Genomic DNA, 23,861 nt, shown 5'->3' on the forward strand with positions numbered 1-23,861 from the left:
GTGGCCATTGTCAGGCAGCAGGGCCAGGAGCAGAGAGCAGGTATGTAAATTAGGAGTCCAGTCTTTAGAAATGTATCACGGTTTGATCCTTTGGAAATGTTGAACTGAAGTTCAGAAACAGAAAGGTAGGAAGTTTCATAGGCAGTTTATTTTTTTCTTTCCCAAAAGTGCAGCAGTGAACAGGGTCCTCTGGAAGGGCACTTTCTAAACAGACATTCAAAACAGCACAGGTACGCTCACAACACGCTACAGCAAAGTATGCTCACAGACAGAGAGAAATACAAATAATGTTCATTTTAATCAAATCACAATAAATGACAGCTGTTTTGTTATGATAAAATACTGTATTTAGCTTGTAGAATCAGCCTTAAATTTAACTTGATTACTAAGGTATTATACGTGCTTTGGGGTGTGTGTGTTTGCATTTATGTGTCCCTGTTATCCCCTCAAAATGAGGAAGCCCAATTTAGTAGGTAAGCATGTAGCAGCAGTATCCACTTATGCTGAAGTGATGATACTGAATGGTTGTTGTTTAGGGTAATGTAATAAAGTTATTAACTGTATTTCTCCTTGTATAGTACCTCCTTTACCAGATCAGATCATTAAAATTCACAGTTCTGCTTTTGATAATAATTATTTTTTTAAAATTATTTTTTTAAATTATCATCTCCTTCCACTTAAACCCAGCTCCGTACCAGTGAGGCCCTTTCACTGGGCCATCAGTAACAAGGTCCAGATACAGCCATGCTCAAACAGCATATGAAACTGAATACCCAGGAAGATCATGTAGTTTTAAAAATCACTTACTTGGGAATTGGGATAAGAGTAAAAGCTCCTTCACAGTACTTTTTTAATCAAGGATAAGAATTAACACTGCTCATTCAAGGCCGTAAAAATACTTAGAATTTACTGCTTCATGGAAACAGACACCAGATAAGTGACAAACTTCTCTAAGATAGAAGGCAGGCAGCTATTGGTTCCTGTTCCTCCTCGTACTACATGCTGTTGCTGAACAGTTCTTAAGTCTTGATCAAGAAGTGGGAGTAAAGTAGATGTTTTCCTGAACCGCTATTCTCTTCCTGGTTAAGTAAGGACTGACCAATTTCATTCTGAATTTCAATTTAATACATTTATTACCTATGACAGATTTCAGGTGTGGTTCTGTCACAGTGAGTGTGTTAACTTACTGAGCCTCGTTAGAGTCAAAATGCTTTAGAGGTGTGTGCATGTAGGGAGAATTTTCATTTGGGTAAAACACCTGGTCACACATACTGAGTAATCTGCATTAGTCCTGTCAACTTCCATGTTAGTATGGGGCAAAAAGTAAATAATTTAGAACATTTCCTTGTTATGGCTTATAATCTCTTTAAGAAAAGATTGTTACAGGTACAGATGTGTAACTTTAACACTAAGTACTTTTTCTGTTAAGAAGCATCATAACACATTACTTGCACTGATATTTAGCTCAAGTAGAAACTTGACACATTGCCTAGATTCAATAGAATTGTTGAGGGTTTAATATGCAGCAATCAATGTATTTGATGCTGGCCTCCACACAGCTACCAAAATAAAGTTTAAACAAGGAACAAGTGTAAGTTTCTAGAATTACCTGAGCAAAACACTACATAAATGAACTTCAGGTTCAGCTTGCTGTGCAAAAAAAAAAGCAATTGAGAGCACAAAAACAACTTTGGTTTTGTTTTTGAAGACAAAACAGAGTCTGAAGGATATTGATGGGCAATACTAAGGCTTGAGAAACAAAAAATGAGGATAAAGCTACAGTTGTAGTGGAGGAAAAAAAAGTCCTGAGTACTTGGAAGCATGTAAGTACTTTGAATATCCCAAACCCTCTGTATTCATACAGAAGCTCCAGCTGAAAAGTTATCTTTTAAGTGTGTTTTTTTCCCAAATATTTGGTCACCCTCAACATTTGAATAAATGACTTAGATTTGAGACAGCTCAATAAAATCTAACTTGTAGTCCACCACAGAAGCTTGCAACTCTAACCAAGTTGAAGGACAACTTCAGTGCCTGAGAATTAAAAGTCAAGACAGTTTAACTTATTGTAGCACTGTTTGTATCCAGTTTGTGGATCTGTGCACCAGAGTAGGCACCTTCACAGTTTTGAGAGTCATACTTCATTGCCTACCTAATGCTTCCTTAGTAGAAGGTTTTATGTGACAGTAGTTGAAGTCATCATGCTCTCTTTTTGGGCAAAAGATCTGAAATAACTAACTGCAAACCAAATAGTTGTGCCTCAGTTTGACAAGGGAGTGGTTATCTTGCCTGATAAGACAGATTATTTGCCCACAAGCAACATGAACTTGTCTTGCAAGAGACACAGCTCAGTGTTTCTAGAAGGTGCTTTGCCAATGGATCCATAAAGAAATTACATGCTAACGCAAGTCTGGGTGTTTTTCAAGATTTAGAGAGATACTCCAGTTTGGCTCCAAGTGACGGCTGCACTTCAGATAAGCTTTCAGAAGGTTGAAAAGACAACATAACCCTTCCAAAGGGAAACCAAGTGATAATGTACTGCAGTCAGACATCAGACATGCAGTCCTTTGGTGTGAAGGCCACTTACTGCAGGTTCGGAGTAGTTATGTCGCAACCAAAGAGCGACACTCTATGAAGCACTTAAACTGCCTAAAATAGCGCCCTTAGGCTAACTTCCAGTGAGCAATGGTTTCTTTTTAGCTAGTTTACTCTCAAAATAAGTTACCTTCAAGAATCTAATCGATGTAAGATGTGAGACGATTCAACACCTTAGGTGTTGGAGGTTAGAGACAGATCAACTCTACTGTGGTGCCCTGGGTGGAGAGGTTTGTGGGGTTGTTTTAAGTATTATTTCTATTTATGTATTAGAAGACATTTAAGAGTTAGCTCAAAACACAGGCACGCTTATTTGAATACTTGTTAGTCTCAACACTCTTTCATTTAACTCTCTGGGAAGCCTGTATTAGACCCCAGGAGTTTTCAGTAGTACGTAGTAACCCATTCCAGCATTTCGAACTAGGATGAGGTTGAAATTACATTCCTGTTTGGAAGCTACCAAAGCCATCCTACAAAACTCATTGGTCTCATTTGAAGTGGTCTCATTGAAAGAGAATATTTAGTACACGGATTTTAATTCCGTGCAAGACACTTGCTAGTCAGATCCTACAGTTTTGCCTAATGCCTTCCTACGCTATTTTGGGCAAGTTCACTGTTGTCGTGAACACCATTGAGCTCAATACAGAAAACCTATAATTAAACATTGCTTTTGTGACAGTGAATGTGGGTGAGCATTACTGTGCAATAGCACCTGCCTACCTAACCTGACTTAAATATGCATTTATTGATTTTTCAGAACAAAATGAAACTGTTCAGATTCATAGGCATAGGTTCACCTCTGTGCCTGTGATTTGAAAAGGTACTTGAAAGACAAAGGTAGTAATTGACTATTTGAGCAAGACAGATTAGCTGTGTCTAACGATTTAGAGTTACAGTTCAGCTGTAAAATATACATATTGCACGAGGCAGGCAGCTGGAGATGAGGGTCTTTCTTCCAAACGGAGTTTGGACAGCCCATTAGAAGTCTTCCAGCTGCAATCAACAAGAGTTACAGAGACAGACCTGCTGCATTCGCTGGAGAAACTGGTCAGTGGGAGCTGATTGCGAGAGGCTTTTAAATGCCTTGTAAGGACTGTGCAGAAAACCTCCGAGCCCGAACACCGTGATTGCTGAACATGAGCCGTGGGTCAAACCTGTACCTATAGAAAGGAACAGAGTCTGTGAGCTGCAGTTAGGCCACAGGGACCAGCACTTCTAGGAATACCTTATTTCTAGAATAGCTCTTATACAAAGCTACACAAATAGTTGCTTTCTTAACAGTGTGCAGTAGGGACAATCTCTACATATTGCAACAGCTGAATTATAATGACGTGCAGCCAAGAAGCCAACAGTCTCAAGACAAACGCTAGCTTACAACACACCAACAGCATATTGGCACGTATAACACGAAGCATTTGGAGATGCATTCTAAAAGTTTTGCTGCCTCCAATTACAAACTTATATAGCACAGCTGTAAGGACATCTTTAAATAGTGCTTAAAAAAAAAAGCTTTGGTCTAAATGATTACTGACTGAATTTTAAGGCAGGAACCACTACTCACTTTCAACTGCTTACTAATACATACAGCTTAGGTCCTGCAGGAAATGTTCTTTGCTAACAGCATCTCCAGGAATAATCAGAGCAAGTATTTGGGGAATTTCTGCCTACAAAAACCTGCAGAGCAAGGTTTGTTTGCAGGCAAACTTGAAGTCACTTGTCTCTGACTGCTCAGCATAGCTGTAAGCTTTGTCTAAGTCAACAACGGCTGATCAGATTAAAGTAGAAGTATTAATATCATCAAGTTATATTTGGTAGATTAAATTAAAATAGAGATTAAAAATTAAAAAAACAGATGCATTAAGAAAGCAGCTCTATTAAAGAGTATATATGCCAGTGATATTATATTCCAATCATAAATACCCCTTATAAAAGCTTAATTAAAAAAATATGTAGTTATAATGAAAAGTATTATAATAATTGAGTTGGTCTTTACCCGGGATCAAAGACACCTGGTGTACGGCAGGTTGCTCCTGAGCAGGACTGCAGCATCATTAATCGATAGTTCATCTTTTCAAGAATTTCTTGATCAATTGTTTTAGCAATGTTGTTGATCTGGTGTGGATCTGCAGTCAAGTTATACACTTCCACAAACACCTGTAAGAAGAAAAGTTCCTGTACTGTATTAAGTCCCAAATGCCGATTAACATTTAATCACATTACTTGGGAAGGACACTGTATGGTAGCATATAGTCTCAACTGTTATTTTCAACTCCACTGCAGCATCCTCACACAGAAGCCGTATTTAGCCATGTGACTAAGTGGTCAAAGACGGGACAGTGTGTAGGTAAAGCTTAAGTTCTGTGATAGTATGGTATTGTTGGAGAAGTTTTTACTTCCACCCAGAAGTGCTCACCTGCTACACTGCAGATTTTCTTCTAACACATAAATGGAACTTTTCAGACAGCAGTAAGACCACAGCAAGAGACCATGGCTAAAATATCTTTCTTTTCATCAACAGATCTCAAAATACACAATTTCATGCCCATCGTAGCACCATTATGTGTTCCTCAGGTACTTCTAGCTGTCAAGGTCAGACAGGTGTCCTGACTACATGTACAAAATATGCTGAATGCAAGTTGCTATAACCTTAAATACAGGAAAGCTTTTTTTGTGCGTGCATATTTTGAGAAGGTGTTTTGTGTGCTTTAAGAAGGTTTGTCTTGGAAGACTTTAGGCCAGAGTTGGAGTTTGGTACATTAAATCTCTAAACCATTCTCTGGGACAAAGAGTAGTCACACATATCTCAGAAATTCAGCTGAGGTTTTGTCCTTGCTAGAGTAGGAGGCGTGACTGCACATGATGTTGATTAAAGCTGGCCGAGTTGTGTCTAATTTAGATAAAGATGTGTCTGGACAGACTTTGATTGCAAGCTTTCTTGTAAGGCCCACTGCAGTGTTTTAAAAGCCACATTGCTGCATCTTCCCAATAGAGTTTGTGCTAATTTAGCTGTCCCAGAAATGCCACAGCCATACCTTCTTACTAGAAAAAAAGAAAGTGTGACATGAAGTTCATTATCAGACCAACTTTGGGATGTGCTTTTACAAAGAAAGCTGCAACACTCATTTAACTTAATCATAAATTGTCAGAAAGTGGAAAAATGAAGGGTAGGGTCAGCTAATCACCACCTTGGTCTCCTACACACTGTCTTTCTTACTATCCTATGACAAAAAACATCAGGTGGGATTTACTCCCCCGCTTCAAGTAGTTCATTGCAGACTCACAGGAAGTGTTTTGTGCGCTGCCAGGATAACTGGGATGCCTGCTGTTTATGGGTTATTGCTCACCTGCTGACAATGCAGTTTATCACATTTGTGACCCAGATGCCTCAGATGCAACGTGCTCTCTGAAGCAACTGTGCGTTAATAGACATAAGTAAAGATCCGCCCTGTAATGCACCAAGTTTTGTGCATACAGCAGGTGCTCCACTAAAGAGATTTGAACAGTTTCAGAAGGAGGGACATTAACCATATCTTAAGTAGTTTGAGTGTAAGGGACATAGAGACTTCTCTCACAGTTGTAACTTCAATGCCTGTTTCACCAGGCAAACAAGTGACTGACAGAAGAGAAATAATCAGCCTGGGATTTCAGTTCTTTCCAAGGCAAAGAGCTGCAGCTGAACACAGGAACAGCAGGGGTACAGCACAACAAAGGGTTTGTCTTACAGAAGACTGCCACATGGCATTAGGGTAGGACAGAGACTGAACCTGGCCCCTACACAGCTCCCCCCGGGGCTGTCAGGAGATACCAGAAGGCGATAATCATAGTTTAGGCTATTGCCCTTTCCTCACTCCCCTCCCACCCCCTCTTTTTTTCTTCCCAGCACCCCAGAGTTTTGGTCAAACATCCTCACCAGTAGATAAAGACTGTTTATCCTGCAAGCAATGCTAGTCTGCTTTTCAGAGTACTTTGTGGAAACCTTGAGAACAGATAAGAGTGCAGACGGTCGCTAGCATAGTTGTGAACAGTGAACATCTGCTCATCAGACAGAGACTTACCTCACGGTCATCAAATTCACAGTACTGCAGATCCCAAGAAGTAGACAGTGTCCTTACACAAGCATATGTGTTGTTATAGGAATCTTCACAGACACAGTCTGGGAAACAGTGCTGTGAGGAAAGCAGTGAACAAAGCCTTCAGAGCAGGAAAACAGAGTCTATACCAGCTCAAACCAACTGCCGTTCACTGGTGAACACTAGGATCTAGTCTAAAACATGCAAGTCTCCACCAAGGATTTTAAGCAAAATCTCATCTCTTCTGAGGAAGTGTTAATGAAATCACCATGATTCAGTGCATTTTGTCTGGGAAGCTAATGTACATAACACCGAAAAGCACAACACACACACACACGGACTACTAAAGCCAACACCAATGGGGTGCTTCACTTCAAGCAAACTTTCTTTGATTCAGGATTTAGCTGGTGACTTAATAGTTACAGATCAGAACTGTGCAATGATGCCACTGGAAGTTTAGAAGGAACACAATGTTGCTGCAACCACACTTTCCTGTGTGTTTCTCCAGCCCTGGAGCCCAATAGATTGCCACTGAAAGGGTAACCGTGTTCTGTATGATCATATGGCCACATCATTTCCACGTGGCTGGATGTCTCCCTCTGATTCTTAAATGCTGCACAGGACCTAAAGAGCTAGCCCCTACTCACCAAGATGCTGGGAGCTTGCTTACAGACCCAGGTCAGTCCACGCAGCAAACAGGTTTAATTCAGTAGCTTTTTTCCTACTATTAACAGATCTTATCTTACTTACTGTGACTCCAGGTCCTAGGCCAGGACAGGTAGGATCACTGCCGTTGTATCCTTCTCCTTGGTACTCCACCAAGAAGTCTGATCTCCACGTCACATTTTTGTCTCCTCTCTAGGACAAGAGGTTAACTTGACTTAGTATCCATTGCACTGTGAAAGAGAAGAAGTTCCCCATGCCTGGTACAATGCTAATGCTGCTCACTGCTTACAAGGCAGTTTGAGTCACGGTCCCTCGTTTGAGTCAGTCTTAAAATAACATTCAGCCTTAGGTTAGAATGTCTTGTGTAACTGGAAGGTGGAGATCCACTCCAAAAATATCAGTACACCCTGTAAGAGTTTAAAGTGTCATCTTCAATTTATGAAGAATCATGCAGCGATACCAAACAGGAGCCACATGGGCAGATACCACCACATTACAGACAAGATTCCTGTAAAAGGGCTATTTCTCTTTGGTTTATATCAGACCACCGCAACAGATGGAAAAAGATACCCTTGGCATACGAAAAGATAAACAGCTTTAAGAAGCAACTAGGTTTTAAGCTGGTCTATTTGCAGCTGCATTTTAAAAGACGGAGAGGGAAGTTTGAAGTTAACATACAGCACCACCACACGCATACACAGCAAAACAATGAGTTTCACACTTTGATTTCAGAGTTTAAACTAGATGCCTTTTACCCGCCTCTGCCTGGAGAACAGCTTAGAGGTTTGGATACAAGGTCTTAAAAGCAAAGTGCTGTTTTAAATCTGGATGATCTCCTACGTTTCCAAGTAAGCTGCCTTCAATTTAGAGACTAAATTTAATTAAAACTAAAAGGATCAACTGCAAGCAGATTTATTTAAATAGGCTTCTGCTCACTTGTTGGAAAGGTCAGGTTCACTTTATAAAACCACAAGCATTTTTCCAGAGTTTAGGGGGAAATGCTACTTGTGCTGAAAACCTGAGGCAAGCCAAAGACTTGAATAAAAGCAGCCTGCTTTTCTTCTAGGTCTGTGCTGAGAAATCCTACAGAAAAGGCAAGGGAGGATGCAAGGTGGAAACACCATACAGCCTTCACCCGGGAATTATTACAAATGGCAGGATTAGCCAAAGGATTACACAACTTTATTACAAAGTGACCACAAAGTTGTGGAGCTTATCAAAATATATCAATGTTTAAACAGCACAACTACTTTTACTAAGCGACAAACATCCTGTGTGAAAACGCCGTCAAGGGAAGAATCTGGGTTCCAAGCTGACCTAGTCTGTTGAAGGCAGCGGTATTCACTTTGAAGAATAACCCTGCAAGAATTACCACTTACTTCCCTGTCCATCTACTTACCAACAGCGGCAACAGTGACATTCCATCCATCTGGGTCTTGTTCAAGTCATACCCTGCGATATCCAGAATAGTGGGACCCAAATCGATATTTGCAACAAGCAACTGCAGGGTGATAAAAACTTACTTCAGAAGACCAGAACCTAGCAGATGTAATGAGACTTCTGTGCTTTAAGTGCTTGTAATTTTAGGTAGACCAAAACATTACTGTAAGCTAATGGACCCTGTAACACTCACAAGCAAGGATAGAGTCTTGGGAAAGCGAGCTTTACACTTTGATTATTTCTGTAGCTTGCAATTACTTAAATTTACCAATTCAAGCAAGAGCACGCAGCTTTTTAAAATGACGTCTTTGAAATATGTGCAGTGGGAGAAAGTGCATTTCATTGATATATAAACATGCAGGAGATAGATTATTACCTGAAGCTGGTAGCTAGAAAACAACATTAAAGGTAAATCCATACTCCAACTGCACTTCTTTCTTACCTTGCTTGTCTGATTTGGTTTTATCCCTGGTCCTCGAACTAGCAGTGGAACTTTGATATCAAACTCATACAGCTGCCGTTTGTCTATTGGCAAAGAAAATTGGCCTATACAAGAGAAAATGGAAAAAGTGAAAGAAGCCATTTAAGAGTCTTGAGTTGCATAATTGCCAGCAACCAATTCAAGAACTCAGAAGAGGTTCTTAACCTGAACTACATTCAGAAGTGTGAGGATAAGAATAAACAATTTCAAAGTATAAGCTGTATCGAAGTTTAACAGCTTAGATACTGCATTTTAGTCCTACAACACAATGCCTTTTGACAGATTTTTACTGGTTAACTCTTTCATGGCAACTCCTCCTACAAAACAGAGACCTTTGCTCCATTTCTGTAGTAACTTTATGTACACCATAGGGTGGTAGAGATTAATGCTGAAAACCACAACCAACCAAACAAACAACTGAATCCCCAAACAACCACAAACTGCAACAGATCGTTTTATAACTCAAATGAGTACTTCTCATGTCTACAGTTTTCCACAGCTGCTGTTCCCATTCTCTGGAGTGGTTATGATGGCGAACTGTTACACAACTCCCAGATCTTCTACAAACGTTCAGTAAGTAGTGAAAATGTTACCAGTGTGGAAGCCGTTGTCTGATGTGTAAAAGATGTACGTGTTGTCCAATTCTCCATTCAATTCCAGTTTCTTCACTAGTTTCTCTATCAGGTCATCTACTGACAGCAGAGTTTGCCACCTATAAAGAAAGAAAGTAAATCATATTGGAGTATGAAAAATTTAAAATAATCCTGACTGCAAATGGGGCATTTGTATTCTTCACATCATTTGATGCATGGTATGAACGTTATTTCTCTTGCAAATTCTGAAAACAAAACTCTCAGATTACCACTCTGTACTATTTGAGGCTGCAATTTAAGATAGACTGCCTTCAGTTCTTGTTGATTTTATTCTGTGGTATCTGAGAGACGTCAAAACGACGATTATTTCTTATCTGGAGACAGTCAAGACCAACTCTGAAGCAACACAGTAGCAAAGACTCAGAGTTATCGCCTGCAAAGTCACTTGTTATTAGTTCTTCATATCTAGCTTTTAATATTAAATACAAGACTGCCATGATTTTTTTTCCCGTCTATACAGGATCCCTCCTGTTGAACGCTACCTCAGCTATTTTCTACTACTCACAAAATATCAAGAGTTCATTATTCCAGTGTGTCTAAAGCCTTGAATCAGTGACAAGATATTTTTTCCTTTGTCATGGGGCCTGCAGCTGAGACAAGTGACTGCTTCTGGTAAGACAACAACAAGCCTCCACAGACTGGTACTATGCTGAATTAACTGGAGTTATTAAATTCTTAGATCCTGCTGTCTCCAGGCTTAATTTAAGATTCTGTTGCGGAATTTTAGCTTCATGTTTTATAAAGCAGAAGCCTGAAAAAATACTTGGTTTGCCATTTCCAAAGTGACAAGGGAATGCCTGATAACTGCCCAAAACGGAGTTTAGCTCCAAAAGTGAAGTTGATATTTGTTTCAAGAGCTTTTAAAGAAAATATACCTACAATGTAAACAAATACCCCTTTTTTTTTTTTTTTTTAAAGGGTGAACAAGCTGTATCTTCATGTTACTCCCCACTTCCCCTTATATAAAAAGGAACTGAGCATCCGCCTTGGCCAGTGAGGCATTCCCATGTAAAAAGGTCACAGACTGAGAGCCAAGGTTAATAAATCAGATTAGCTGACAGATAAGTTAATCACATTTCATGCACATCATGTAAGAATCTGGAATTCAAGTGAAGTAGAAGTTAGGGTAATTTTTAACAAAAACCTGTTGTGCACTGAAAAAGAAGCAGCAGATTCACCACGTATGATTGGTCTCTTTTATGATAAATGATGGCAGCATTTGAGAGCAAAATATTTCTTTGCAAAAAGTAAACCAAAAGTCAGGTCTGATGAGATAGAAGCCAGAGAACTCTTACAGGTGATTTGATATCTATTGCCAGACTTAATTACAACACTTCAAAAAAAATGCTTTTTACTAAAAAAAAAAAACCAAACCAAACCAAAAAAAAAAAATCAGTAAGAATTCCTAGTAGAAATCTTAGGCAACAAAAAAACCCCTTACCGCTTTCTATAAGCGTCATCAAGAAACTGTATTGAAGAGTTTGTCATTGGAGTCTTTGCTTGGCGAATTAACCAGTGCTTGTTCTACAGAAAAGATGAAAAGATTAGCTTAGGAGAGAATCATAGAATCGTTTGGTTGGAAAAGACCTTACAGTCCAACCGTATCTGTCCACTGCTAAACTATACTCCTGAGCACCTCATCTACCAGTCTTTTAAACACCTTCAGGGATGATGACTTAATCACCTTCTTGGGCAGCCTGTGCCAGTGCCTGATAACCCTTTTGGTGAAGAAATTTTTCCTAAGATCCAATCTAAACCTCCCCTGAGACAACCTGAGGCCATTTCCACTTATCACTTGTTACTGGACAGAAGAGACCAACACGCACCTCGCTACAACCTCCTTTCAGATAGCTGTAGACAGTGATAAGGTCTCCCTTCAGCCTCCTTTTCTCTAGGCTAAACAACCCCAGTTCCCTCTCACAGGACTTCTGCTCCAGCCCGCTCACCAGCTTTGTTGCCCTTCTCTGGACACACTCCAGTACCTCAATGCCCTTCTTGTAATGAGGGGCCCAGAACTGAACACAGTATGAGGTGCAGACTCAAAAGTATCAAATACAGGGGAAGGATGGCTTCCCTGTTCCTGCTGTCCATGCTGTTTCCGATACAGGCCAGGATGCTGTTGGCCACCTTGGCCACCTGGGCACACCGCTGGCTCATGTTCAGCCAGCTGCTGACCAACACCCCCAGGTCATCTTCCACCAGGCAGCTTTCCAGCCACTCTTCCCAAAGGCTGTAGCATTGCATGGGGTTGTTGTTGCCCAAGCGCACAGCAGCTTTTACACCTTTCTAAGGCCAGTTACGACAGAAATGTTGTTCAAGGTAAAACATCCACATGATTCCTGTGAAATAGCCAGGCAATGCTATTGAACAGGCTGGACTCCCGTTTCCCCCTCCTGATTCATGTAAAATCTAAGCTACTCAAGTCAAATACATTACAGCTTCATTATGTCCACCCCTTGGCGAGAAGAAAATAGCTGAGAATCTTTTCAAAGCAGTTCAGGGAAGGAACTTGTAAAAGGAGCCAGGGAAGATTCTCCCATAGATAAGAGTTCAATAGCCTGAAACAGGTCTGAGGTGGAAGAAAGTCTGAAGGATTAAGCACTACTGCAAGATTGAAATTGCCTGTTGAAGTGAGGTTCTTTAGGGAGTAAGATTTCTGAGCATCCTAACAGAGGCAGAGAGGTGGGGAGAAACTCCTGCATCAAAATAATTTATGGACATGTGAGGACCAAGATCTGTAACAGCGCCATGATAAGATTCTTGGTAAGCTAGGAACTCAGGGCTGGAGACTACTGAGGGGAACAGAAACATTACCATTTATCTGGATTTTTTTTGACTCTAGAACAAGAGCATTTCTTTTGCTGAAGTGTTAATGATTCTCCCAGATGCACCCCCAACTTTCAGAAACAGCCCCTCCCTTTCTTCTCTCACCTATACCCCTGCAGTAACAGATATGATCTAACATATGAAAAGTGATACCCCCACATCCTGAAGCAGCACTTGGAACCGTGTCAGCTGCTGTAAAAACACATGGGAAAGGTCTGCTGTGAACAGCCTGAAGGGTAGTATTAGTGGGGAGCAGAATAAAAGACAGTCGTCTCAATGCAGCTTCACACTTTTTCACTTAGTAGGTCAGAGATGACCCACTCATCACCCTAAGCTTCAGCCTGTATTTAGCTGGTCACTCCTCTTCACTGAGCCTCTCGTTTATGCAACTTCCCTCCTGTCACAAGCGTATGACTTGGAACAGGCTCAGGCTTAAGAGACTCACAACGAAGTGACTCATATCTCCTACAATTATGCAGTTGTTCTCTGTTCTTGTAGACTGAAGAGAAGATTTTTGCCATGGAGACTTAATACCATGTCCAGTTTGTTTTAATTCAATTGTATTCATATCTCTTTTATGGCAGGTGTAAAACAATTCCCCGGAGAGATGCTAAGTCTATCTCAGAAAGAAAGCTCACAGAATAAAGACCAAATATCTAGGACTTGTGTTGGCTGGGGGAGGAAAAAGTAAAAGACATCAGAAATCCCAGAATGAAAAGGGGGCAGCGTCCCCTGTGCACCAGCCCCTTATCACAAGAGGTGAGGTCAGGAGAGGCTTTCCATAGGGTACAAGAGTGCTAGGTAACTCAGGCAGATGAGTCAGCTAGTGCAGGAGAATTTTCCTTTTCTCTGGACTATTTTTTTTTCCTACATCTCTCTGAAATTTCAGGAACTTCACACAGCACTTAAACCTCTTTGTGGATCTCAAACTTCACGCTGACTCAGAGTCCTCAAATCTGCTTCCCTGCCAAGTCTCCTTCACTGGTTACATACAGAGCTGTCCACAATCCTATTGCCTCCCTAGGTCACAGTTGAAAAGAAAGTTTAAGAGACCTTGAGACAGCACACCGTATCTTGCAGGAAAAACAATGCATGCAAGAGAAATACCCAATATGTATCTTAGTCAGCTTGTCTCTCAGAACTGCTTGGATAAACTACTCATCTGGGCTATCAGTAGTCCTGCTTGGGAAACCCGACAGCTGCCCATTGTTTCATATATATGTATTGATGCTCAAAGCTGAGGATCCTAAGCAGAAATTAAAGTGTTCATCACTGGCCAGAGCCTGTCAACAGCCTAACTCCTAATTTTCATGCAGAGATTCTGCTTAGATGGCTTCTTTTAGCACCCTTTGGCCACATTCTGCATAAGGAAACCAGGCAACATTAATTTAGGAATCGAGATGGTACAATGCAAAACTGCTTAGCAAGCATTACAATATCAATGGCTGGAGGCTCTAAGCCTACATACACCTTTATTGCTATTGCAGGAATTGTGCTTGCCCTAGGAAACAGGGAAGCTCAAAGTAGAGTTACGCTTCAAGACCATAGCACTGCCAATTACAGAAACACACACTGTTAATGATCATTGCTATTTTGTGTCTAAAGAAGGGTAATGCCAGTCTGTTCCTATTGTGAAATCTAGTAAAACTGCTGGGTGCGCAGATATTAACTCCAAAACATTAAGAAAGTCTGTTATTTTGCTTTGTATTATATAGACACATGCAGAGCTTTTGCTTCACATAAGGGAACTCCCACACTGTACAATTCGGTCAGCTGATGACTTTGCTGGTCAAGTTATTTCTGGCTCACTATTTAAAAAGCATTCAGTTATTACAATAAGGGAGTCTAAGATAAAGTTAGGGATCCTTTTATGAATAAAAAAAAAGTCTAATTCTCACTCCCTAGTTTGAAATGTAACAGGTTGGGCTAAAGTATTTGTTACTGCCTGCAGTGCTCCGTCTTCCCCCCCCACCCCCCCTCCCCTTTCATCATGTTTTTATATCATGCTGATAAACACAGGGTCATTTTGCAAGCTACAATCCTCAGCTAAAACTCCAAGTTTCACCTTGTACTACATGAGCCACAGTGACATTAGAAGACATATCACTGGGCTCCAGATAGGCTTTTAGGCCACAGTATCTCTCTAGATTAGGAGCAAATTTTGAAGTGAGTCAGTTGAACACTGAGTAGTAGCGAGTTCTTTATTTTAAACTGAATCAAAAATACAAAACCTCTGCAAGTTAACTATCTCAGAAGATTAACTGTGACTTTCACGTATCAGCAGAGTAAGGAGTAGCAGATTAGTCTGAGCTAGGCCATATTTAGCAAAATTTACTGGCAGTGGAATGTACAGCCCTGTCACAAGGATGTCTGAGTTTGTAACATGAGGCAATTCTGGCTATAAGTTATTTCAACAAATGAAAGGCAAGTTCTCCGAGTCCTTAGTGACTCTGGGCCCTGTGGTTCATGATTCTGTGAAGTCCTCTGGTTAGCTCATCAACCAGGGGCAACTTTGCCATGAGCTCAGGAAAGGGATCATTCATCCATACAAGCAGGTGTGGGAAGAAAAGAGCTCATCATTCTTCACCTGAGCCTTCATGTTTCACACTGCCTAGGTGTTCTCCTGAACATACTGACAGCAATGTTAAGAGCTGCAGAACAGAGTTCACTGTTTCCCATTTATCAAGCATAATTCCTTTGTACTCCTTTATTTTTGCCACTGCATTTTTTTTATTTCCAAGCAACTGGCATGCAAAAATCTCAAAGTCACAGTAAACATCTCTTATCCTGAAAGGTTAAAATAACTAAATAACCAGTAATCACAGTATTAGCCTATTCTTCTCTCTGTTTAAACTTAATATGTCAGTCAGAGTCATTGTCTATTGCTCTCACAAACTAGTAGAATAATCTGTGCAGATTCTTGCTGGTTAGCTTACCTTTCCATGAATATTGAAATTACTGTTTCTTGGTGCACTGACATTCTGAAAGCTGTTTGCATACTGTGGAGCAGCTGTCCAAGGAGAGTGTGGTGCTGGGGTTGAGATCATCATAAAGAAAGGTTCAAAATTAGATTTATACTCCAGGAAGTCCAATGACATGTTGGCCTGTGAACAGTTTTGTTGGGAGAAGAGAAGTCATAACTCCAAAAGAAAACAGCAAGTATTTGAGAAATCCAAACTAGATACTTGTAACTTTAGAGCTCGGTAGCACTGGGTAAATTTAAACTATTTCAGAAACTTATTGTTTATCTACATAGACCAGGACAACAGCTCATGATAAAAAAAAAATCCCAAGTGTTCATGCTAAGCAAATCACTTGCCCTGTATCTCTGAAGAGTTTTCTGCTTCAGATCTTTGAGTAATTCAGACCAGGAAAGCTTATCAAAAGTTTGTGCCTATTCCAAGTATCAACAAAATCCACCCAAACTCTGTTTTCAACAAGTAAAATTAGGGCATCCTTTAACACAGTCTGAGCCTGAGGCTCATGGATGCCATGTCCTGCCTGACAGATCCCAGTTTAGCAGTATCAGTTGTCTTCCAAAATGGCAACAGTTGTGAAAAGGGTTTTCCAGCCCCACTGTCACCAGCGTAGGCTAATTCTGTAGCAAGCTCCTAGTTTCTAAGAGGTGCCAGATTTCCACTGGTGAAGCTGGAAGCTCTAGTGAAGGACAGTGCCAAACTCCACTCACTCACACCACTTCACCACAGTTTCATTTTCGTTTCAGCCTATACAGAATTTCAAGTAGCAAGTTAGAAAAGATCGCATTTAGAAGTTACTTTGGGCTTCCTTTCATCAGCCTTTGAAATTAAAGCTTCAAAGGTATTACTCCCAGATGATTCACTGCTCAAATCTTGCAACATTTTCCTTTGTGACCGATCAGTATACCCCATTTTGGATATTCTTTTCTTTCTCTACAAGAAACAATACACTAGGAATTCCCTCCTCTTTTCTTCCTCCTAACTTGTGCATCCGAGCAAGTAGGGCTGGACTTCAGTTGTATGACAACAGAGTTGAGGGAGGATAATAGTGTGGGAAACTCAAAAACCTGGTTCAGAAACCAGTACAACGTAGGTAAACTCAGAGGCAGACAACTTAGATTTTATAAGGAGCTTAAACTGCAACATGTCAGTACTGCAGTAGCCAGATCCAAGTGTTCAGACGTCCTTAGTCAGGACAAGGGATGTTGTGCATCACATGAAGCAACACAAGAATTTTGCACAAGCAATTTACTCCTATGCACTGACCATCAGGTGGATTAAACTAAAGCACTAGCTCTGAAATGCTGAATACATATTGGGTAACTACAAGCAGGAGGTAGGATGAAACACTGAAAATCATAATACACTGCTGTATCAATAAGTAAAACACTCCAAGTAAGATGTTTGTGCAGCAATGACTTGTTGGTCAAAACATTTACAAGTTGCTGAAGGATCAAAAGAGACCAGCACAATGCCAGTAATAGGATAGTCTTACTTCTGGCTTATCAATTCCAATCTGGCTTTAGATAGTCTAAATCTAAATTTAATCAGACAGCTGTTCAGTACCCTCAGAAACATCAATCAGTTCTGTTCCTAATAAGCAGCTGTCTACATTCAAGAATCCACTGGAATGCAACTAGTTAGGATCTCAATGGAAGACTACAAATCAACTGCATGATAATACTTCTCAGAGGATAATTTTCCAGAGTGCTGTGTGTGAGCTCCCAGCACTAATTTGTGCACTGTAACAGCACATCAAATTAAAACTTCACCTTCAGGGGTGAGGAAGGGGGACACAACAGCTCCCTGCCACCAAAAAAAACCCTCGAAGCTAATACTGCTTGCTAAATAGGGCCTCACAAGAGGTAAAGTAACTTTGCTTTTGATATCTTTGTTACCTCTCTTTACCTTAAGAGGCTGAAGTCTCCCTCTGGCCTGCTACACATTTTGGCACAGTCCATAATACTGCCCTCACACGCTACAAAGGATTGGTTAGCCTTTGATATTTCCAAGTTATCAGTTTGACTGCTTAAAGATTACAAGATACTGACACATTATCATATCTAACAAGGATGGCATAAAGTTATTTTTACATGCTTAACTTTCCACTGAAGTCTCGATCTAGTTAGTCTGTTACAGAAGTTGTTACACATCCTTCTATGGAGTAATTTAAGTCATTGCCTACATGCATCATGTTCCTCATGCACCACAGCAGTCAGTATTAACCTCTCATTAAGAGCAGGAAACAGACAGTTGGAATCCCTTGCCTTTCCACAGCTCGTACATGCAAACTAGTAATTTCTAAACATATTCAGAATCTTGTTCTGCTGATTAATTCCCACCTACTATCATGACAGCACAATCATGTATTTATGTCCTAATACAGCCTAAAAAATTACCCTCATCCTTCCCCAAGCCCCCCGACATGAGGCATTTATTTGGTCATAAGCAGCCTTTGTAACGCAGGTGTTATGAAATTTCTTACCAGTACATCTGTCAGGTAATCTACACTGTAGTTCTCACCATGCCTCCGTGCTTTGCCATTTACTGAAAGAGTATAGTTGTAGTACTTTGAATTTTTCTCCTGTGAAAAAGAAAAAGTTGTGCAAGCATTCATGCAAAGTTATGAAGATTACTTGTACATTGATTACCTGAAATAACAAAAATGAACTGCCAACAGGCATTTGTCAAACAGGCTATGAGCATTTATAGTAAGGAATCCTCAAAACTGGTCTACATCAACAAAACTTCTTAGTGCTATCTCACACTGCTTTGGCTTTACAAGTTGGGGTTTTGCCCCAGGCACCTTAGAAGAAACAGCTTTCGTGAAAGGCAAGGATCTGAGAGGCAATACAGGAAAAACAGGAAGAAAATGTGCGGAAAATTGTTAGACACTGTTTCATGACAAGCAAAGTAAGAACACCAGTTGGATTACAAAATAACCAAAATTAAGTATTTAAAAAAAAAAGAATGGTCACATACCAAAGCATACCAAAAACTCCATCCAGGAGGGACATGTCCTACTCCGCCTGCATCCTCTGCTCCGTACTGAAAAGAAACGGACCATGACTCACAGTTTCAAGTATGATGAATAAAAGCTAGAAATTACGTTTCATAGTCATTTATTCAACACTAGTCAGAAACCCCATTAATCCAAATTTGATTTCAGAAACCCCATTAATCCAAATATGATTTATTCATATTATATAGGAATAAATATGCGTATAAAAACACCTGTATAGCCTGTTAAGGAAACCAGGGTTAAATAACTAGAAAAACAGCAACTGAGAGCCGCTGTCTTTTATTCTGTGTTCTACTCTGCACATGAAAACATGCAGAGATCCTGGAGAATACATAATATATCACCAGGTAATGACAGAAGATAAAAACACCTGTGACAAGACACTCTTATGCTTTGGGATAACAGTCTACAAGATACTAAAAATTTTGCATAGACCAACAGCTTCCACAGCCACCTCCAAAAGAGAGAGTGCAAACTTTAAGCAGTGCTAGCCTCTTGTCACCTCAGTGTTAAATAATCTATGACAACTAGCCTTTAAGCTACCAAAAAAACAGGCAAGTAGCTGCTGAATCAGTGCCAAACTCAATACAGAGGGCGTCTCACCACAGAGCAATGGGTCTTTTCAAGACTGCCCTCTCCCATCTACACAGTTCACCTAACAGCAGGGACGGGAGACTATGCTGAGTCAAGGGATGCTCAGAGGGAGCCAGATTCCCTTCCCCTAGCTGCCTCAGTAGCGTGAGAAGAAACAAATTTGTGTCTGGCTATGAAAATTCCTGTTCCATTATTCTATTTATCCACCAACATTTGCCCCCAAGAGATGCAAGAAAAATAATGCTGTTAAGAAGTCTGTAACTCATCCAGCTCAAAGTGCAAATCACACAAGAGGAAGGACCACTTGGTCTTATAGCTTTCAGCATAGAATTTTACAGCTTATAATAAACTATGACAAACCACAGCTTAGTTAGAAACAGGGAAGAAAGTACACACGTACAAGGAACTCAAAAGTGTTAGGTAACCTCTGTAAAGAGCTCCGATAATATTTGTTCTCTCAAATAATTTCCTTCAGTGGACATCTGAGATGCTGTATTAACTGCTAAAAAGAAAGTAGTATTCTGATTCAAGGGGGTATCTTAGTTGGGAATATTAAGACAAACTGATGTGGGGATTAACAACGTTATTCTATCATGCCTGGTCTGGCAATGGCTTGACAGCGTTCCTCAATACCACACAGCAATCATCTATCCGCTCCCCTCAGTCATTAAAATCATAATCTCTAAAAATTAACACATCTGGCCATACTAAAAAAGCCTTTGGATTCCATCAGCCTTTCAAAATTAAATTTACAAAAAACCTTCAGGCACCTACAAAACCTGATTTTAATCAAGTTAAAGACTTTCACTTTGCACAGTATTTGTCCTATCTCAGCAGAGAACCATTTATCCATATAACACAATTTTAAACATTTTGGGGACCCACCATCAGCTACAATCATAAAAATCACTGAACATTTTAGAAAGGTGGATGAATACAAATAAAATGTGTCACAGTAGAAAAAAATAACCACAAAATACCTCATTCAAATACTTTCCCGCGAAGAACGTTTGGTAACCACACATACTTTTGAGCAACGCTGGGAAGGTGTAGGGTTCTTGAATCTTCTGCCATAGCTTGCTGCTACAGTTTCCTTCCAGAGTGTTATTGACAACATGATGATTATGTGGGTATTTTCCAGTTAAAATGCTAGCTCGACTGGGACAGCAAAGTGCACTAGGAACATACTGGAAAGACATGATGAAGAGATACAAGACTGACACTGCAAAACAATTTTTCCTCAAAGTGTATAGTTTTGAAATATTAGCTAACAGGTTGATTAAACAGTTCACATATGTTAAAGCATGCTCCTTTCAGGACATGCAGAATTATAAGTCAAGTATTTTCACTAGTGAAAAGCTGCACATGAAACTGTTTTTAGGTTTCTGCAGCATATGCTCTTTGACCTCCTACTCCCTCCAACAGATGTGGCTTTCAGAGAGCAGCAAGTATCCAATAAAATATTGTTTGCCAGTTGCCTGACTCTATTATTTCAGCTATGGCAATACATTAGCATATGAAAAGAGGAAAGCGGTTTTTCAGCATGCATGCAGTTAAGTAGCTGCTTCTGATACTTCTCAGTCTGAACTAAAAATATTGATTACTTAATATTACTTCACAGCTTAAGGAAGTTCACAAAAACACTTTTAGGAAGTGAAACTTCCCCTCCCAGATTCTGAACATGACCTGAAGTTATATTAGAGACCTAAAGGCAGCTGGAGACTGAATATGTACAGACACATATGTATAGCCTTCATAAAACTATAACCAGTTTTGAGATTTTAGACCACTTAAGATACAAACCACACGAACACCTCAGAAGTTGAAAGAGTTAATGTAAACACTTACTGCATTTAGAAAGGTTATTCCCATCTGCGCAATCAGAGCATTAGTCTTCTTTAGCGGGGTCTGGAAGAAAAGGACCAAATCAAAATCAGCTAAAAATGTAAGGATGCACAGTAAAGTGGTGGAACTGAAGCAGCTGTACCTGAGAGAAGGCCCACCACCACAGCTGTGGGCACTGCCCAGGCAAGCCACTTGAATGCCTTCTCCCTGTGACCGCAGCGGTTACGCAAGCCAGCCTAAGGGAGCTGAAGTGCTGGGAGTTCTCAGGGGCCACCTGCACCTGCAAGGGGCTGTGCTGAAGAATCATAGAATGATTTGAGTTGGAAGGGACCCCAAAGATCATACAGCTCCAACCCCCCTGCCATGGGCAGGACATTGGCAGAAGCCCCAGCCTCCAATTGATTAAGCCTCAGCAGCTCCCCAGAGAGACTTTGCTCCCTGGAGGATGCCCACCGTGCTGCTCTCTTCAGTGGCACCACAGTCTCCCTGATACAATAACGAATTACTACTACCAAAAGTGGAATATTTTTTGTTTAAGCTAAAGCAGCGTTAAATTTCATCTAAGTAATTGTATTTTTCTGAAAGTCAGTCAGAACGTCCCTCTGACAGCATGAGAGGGGCATGTTTTTCCAGACACCGATCATTCTTCGGTGACGATAACGACTTGCGCAAAGCATGATCTGTGCTGAACAGATGTCTCTTCTCCTGTAATCATCTCTGTTTGGAGTTTATCTCAAATGCAAGGTCGGGCAGAGAGCTGGAACCAAAATCAGGAAGAGTTTTGACAGTTGTGAAGTTCATAATAACATTAAAATGAGTTCTTGGGAAGTAATAGACTATGCGTAAGATTTCTGGGAAAAATTCACGCGCATTTAAGTGGGAAATACACCCTGTCCCAGCTCGTCTCGCTGCGCACGATGGATGGAGATCGCTCCCTCATGTTGCCCAGCCCTCATAAAAGGTGCTTGGTTTCTAAAACTCCAAAACGAACCTTAGAGAGTTGTTTTGCCGGCACCGAGGATGCAGCGACAGGGAACCCACCCCGGGGGCTGCAAGCTGGGCCCTGGCGACGCCACCCGCCGGCCTCGCCGCCCACCCACCCCGGGCCCGGGGGGATAGAGGGGTGGGGTGTGAGCGGCGAGTGGCATCAGGCGGGAAGGAGGCCGTGAGAGAATCGCCGGGAGGGGGGGTGGGGGGGTATTTACCATGCCGCCCAGGCAGACGTCCTGGTCGTCGGTAAGGATGAGCACCACGTTGGGCCTGTGCGCTCGCGTGGCCACGGCCAGCAGCGCTGCCAGCGCCAACCCCCGGAGCGCAGCGGCGGCCATGGCGAAGCGGCGAGACCCGGGCCCGCGCGACGCCAGAGCAGCACCGAGCGCGCGCATATGACCCGTGCCGTCACGTGGACCCGAGGGGATAAGCCACGCCCCCCCAGCGTGGCCACGCCCCAACGCGGGGTGACGTCACCGCGAGGGTCTCTCACAGCTCCAGCTCGCGGAACCGCCCACTCCTCCACGGCGCCCACTTCGCAGCACCGCCCGCCCCTTAAGGGCCCGCCCCATAAGGCCCCGCCCACCACAGACCACGCCCCTTTCAGGCCACGCTCCCCAGACCGCCAAGCCCTATCACCGTGCCCCGCCCAGCCACATGGCCTCTCCCCTCACGAGCCCCCCCCCCCCCCCCAGCAGCTCCCCGCCCCCTTTCAGGCCATGACTATTACGACGCACCGCCCCCTTCACTAGGCACCGCCCCCTCGCCAGGCCCCGCCCCGCCATGCACCGCCCCTTCACGAGGCCCCGCCTCCTCGCCAGGCCCCGCCCCCCCGGCCAGGTCCAGCCCTTCGCCTCTCTGGATCGCGCAGTGTTTTGTCTGGAGCGGTTTGGTTTTAGCTGCCAATCGCCGCCCTTTGCTACGGAATTCCCGATTCCGTCCGGGCCTGATTAAGGGGTGTTCGCTTTCTAAAACTCCGAAACGATTCCTAGAGAGTTTATTTGCCCGCGTTTTCGGTATCACCTGCTCCTGCCAGGCGACCTCCATCCCTCTGACACCGAAAATGCCGGCAAATAAACTTTCTTTTGGAGTTTTGGAAAGCCAACACGCGAGGGAGCCATCTCCATCCATCGCGTGCAGCGAGACAAGCTGGGACAGGGTGTATTTCCCACTCGCATGGATGGGTGTGAATTTTCCCAGAAATCTTATGCATATTCTATTACTTCCCAAGGACTCATTTTAATGTTATTATGATCTTCACAACCATCAAATCTCTCGCTAATTTGGAGCCGGCTCCAGCTCTCTGCCTGACCTCGCATTTGAGATAAACTCCAAACACAGAGGTGATTAGAGAAGTAGACGCATCTGTTCAGCACAGATCACACTGCGCACGAGACATTATTATCTCCAAAGAACGATCAGTGTCTGGAAAAACACTGTCTGAAAGAAAACATACTGTCGGAGTGTTAAAGGATTTTCACCAGACAGTGGGTAACTCTAGGCTTGCTTTATTTACAACTAAGAGTCGGGCTGTCACCTCGGTGACTGGCAAAAGCCCACACAAAATCATCAGATATTTACACAGCATTATACAATAGGTATTTTTCTTTGTAAAGTTCTTGGTGTTTTTCCACGAGCTCCTAGTTCTTTATTCTTCATTAATTTGAAAGTCTACAAAAGTCCACTTTGATAATTCATCTCTGC

General features: G+C 41.8%; 1 protein-coding gene across 1 annotated transcript; it reads right to left on the reverse strand.

The window, feature by feature from the left end:
- Positions 1-128: 128 nt before the first annotated feature.
- On the reverse strand, positions 129-22,592 carry GNS (glucosamine (N-acetyl)-6-sulfatase). The gene is made up of 14 exons (XM_054070219.1): positions 22,373-22,592; positions 21,171-21,230; positions 20,303-20,509; positions 18,689-18,754; positions 18,192-18,290; positions 15,665-15,832; positions 11,344-11,426; positions 9,843-9,961; positions 9,211-9,314; positions 8,728-8,829; positions 7,413-7,520; positions 6,648-6,758; positions 4,586-4,746; positions 129-3,752 (listed from the first exon to the last, which is right to left on the reverse strand). The coding sequence occupies exons 1-14, from the start codon at positions 22,550-22,552 to the stop codon at positions 3,668-3,670; spliced, it is 1,653 nt and encodes a 550-aa protein (XP_053926194.1). The 5' UTR covers positions 22,553-22,592; the 3' UTR covers positions 129-3,667.
- Positions 22,593-23,861: the final 1,269 nt, after the last annotated feature.

Source organism: Cuculus canorus, chromosome 1, assembly GCF_017976375.1.
Source record: "Cuculus canorus isolate bCucCan1 chromosome 1, bCucCan1.pri, whole genome shotgun sequence".
Lineage (NCBI taxonomy): Eukaryota > Metazoa > Chordata > Aves > Cuculiformes > Cuculidae > Cuculus > Cuculus canorus.

Bases quoted from the DNA above. Each gene is read 5' to 3' on its own strand.
- GNS (XM_054070219.1), bottom strand. From the start codon at position 22,552: ATGCGCGCGCTCGGTGCTGCTCTGGCGTCGCGCGGGCCCGGGTCTCGC. The intron at 21,231-22,372 runs GTAAATACCCCC...CTTTTCTTCCAG, and splicing joins ACGTCTGCCTGGGCGGCATG to ACCCCGCTAAAGAAGACTAA. The intron at 3,753-4,585 runs GTAAAGACCAAC...TCCTTTCTATAG, and splicing joins CCAGGTGTCTTTGATCCCGG to GTACAGGTTTGACCCACGGC.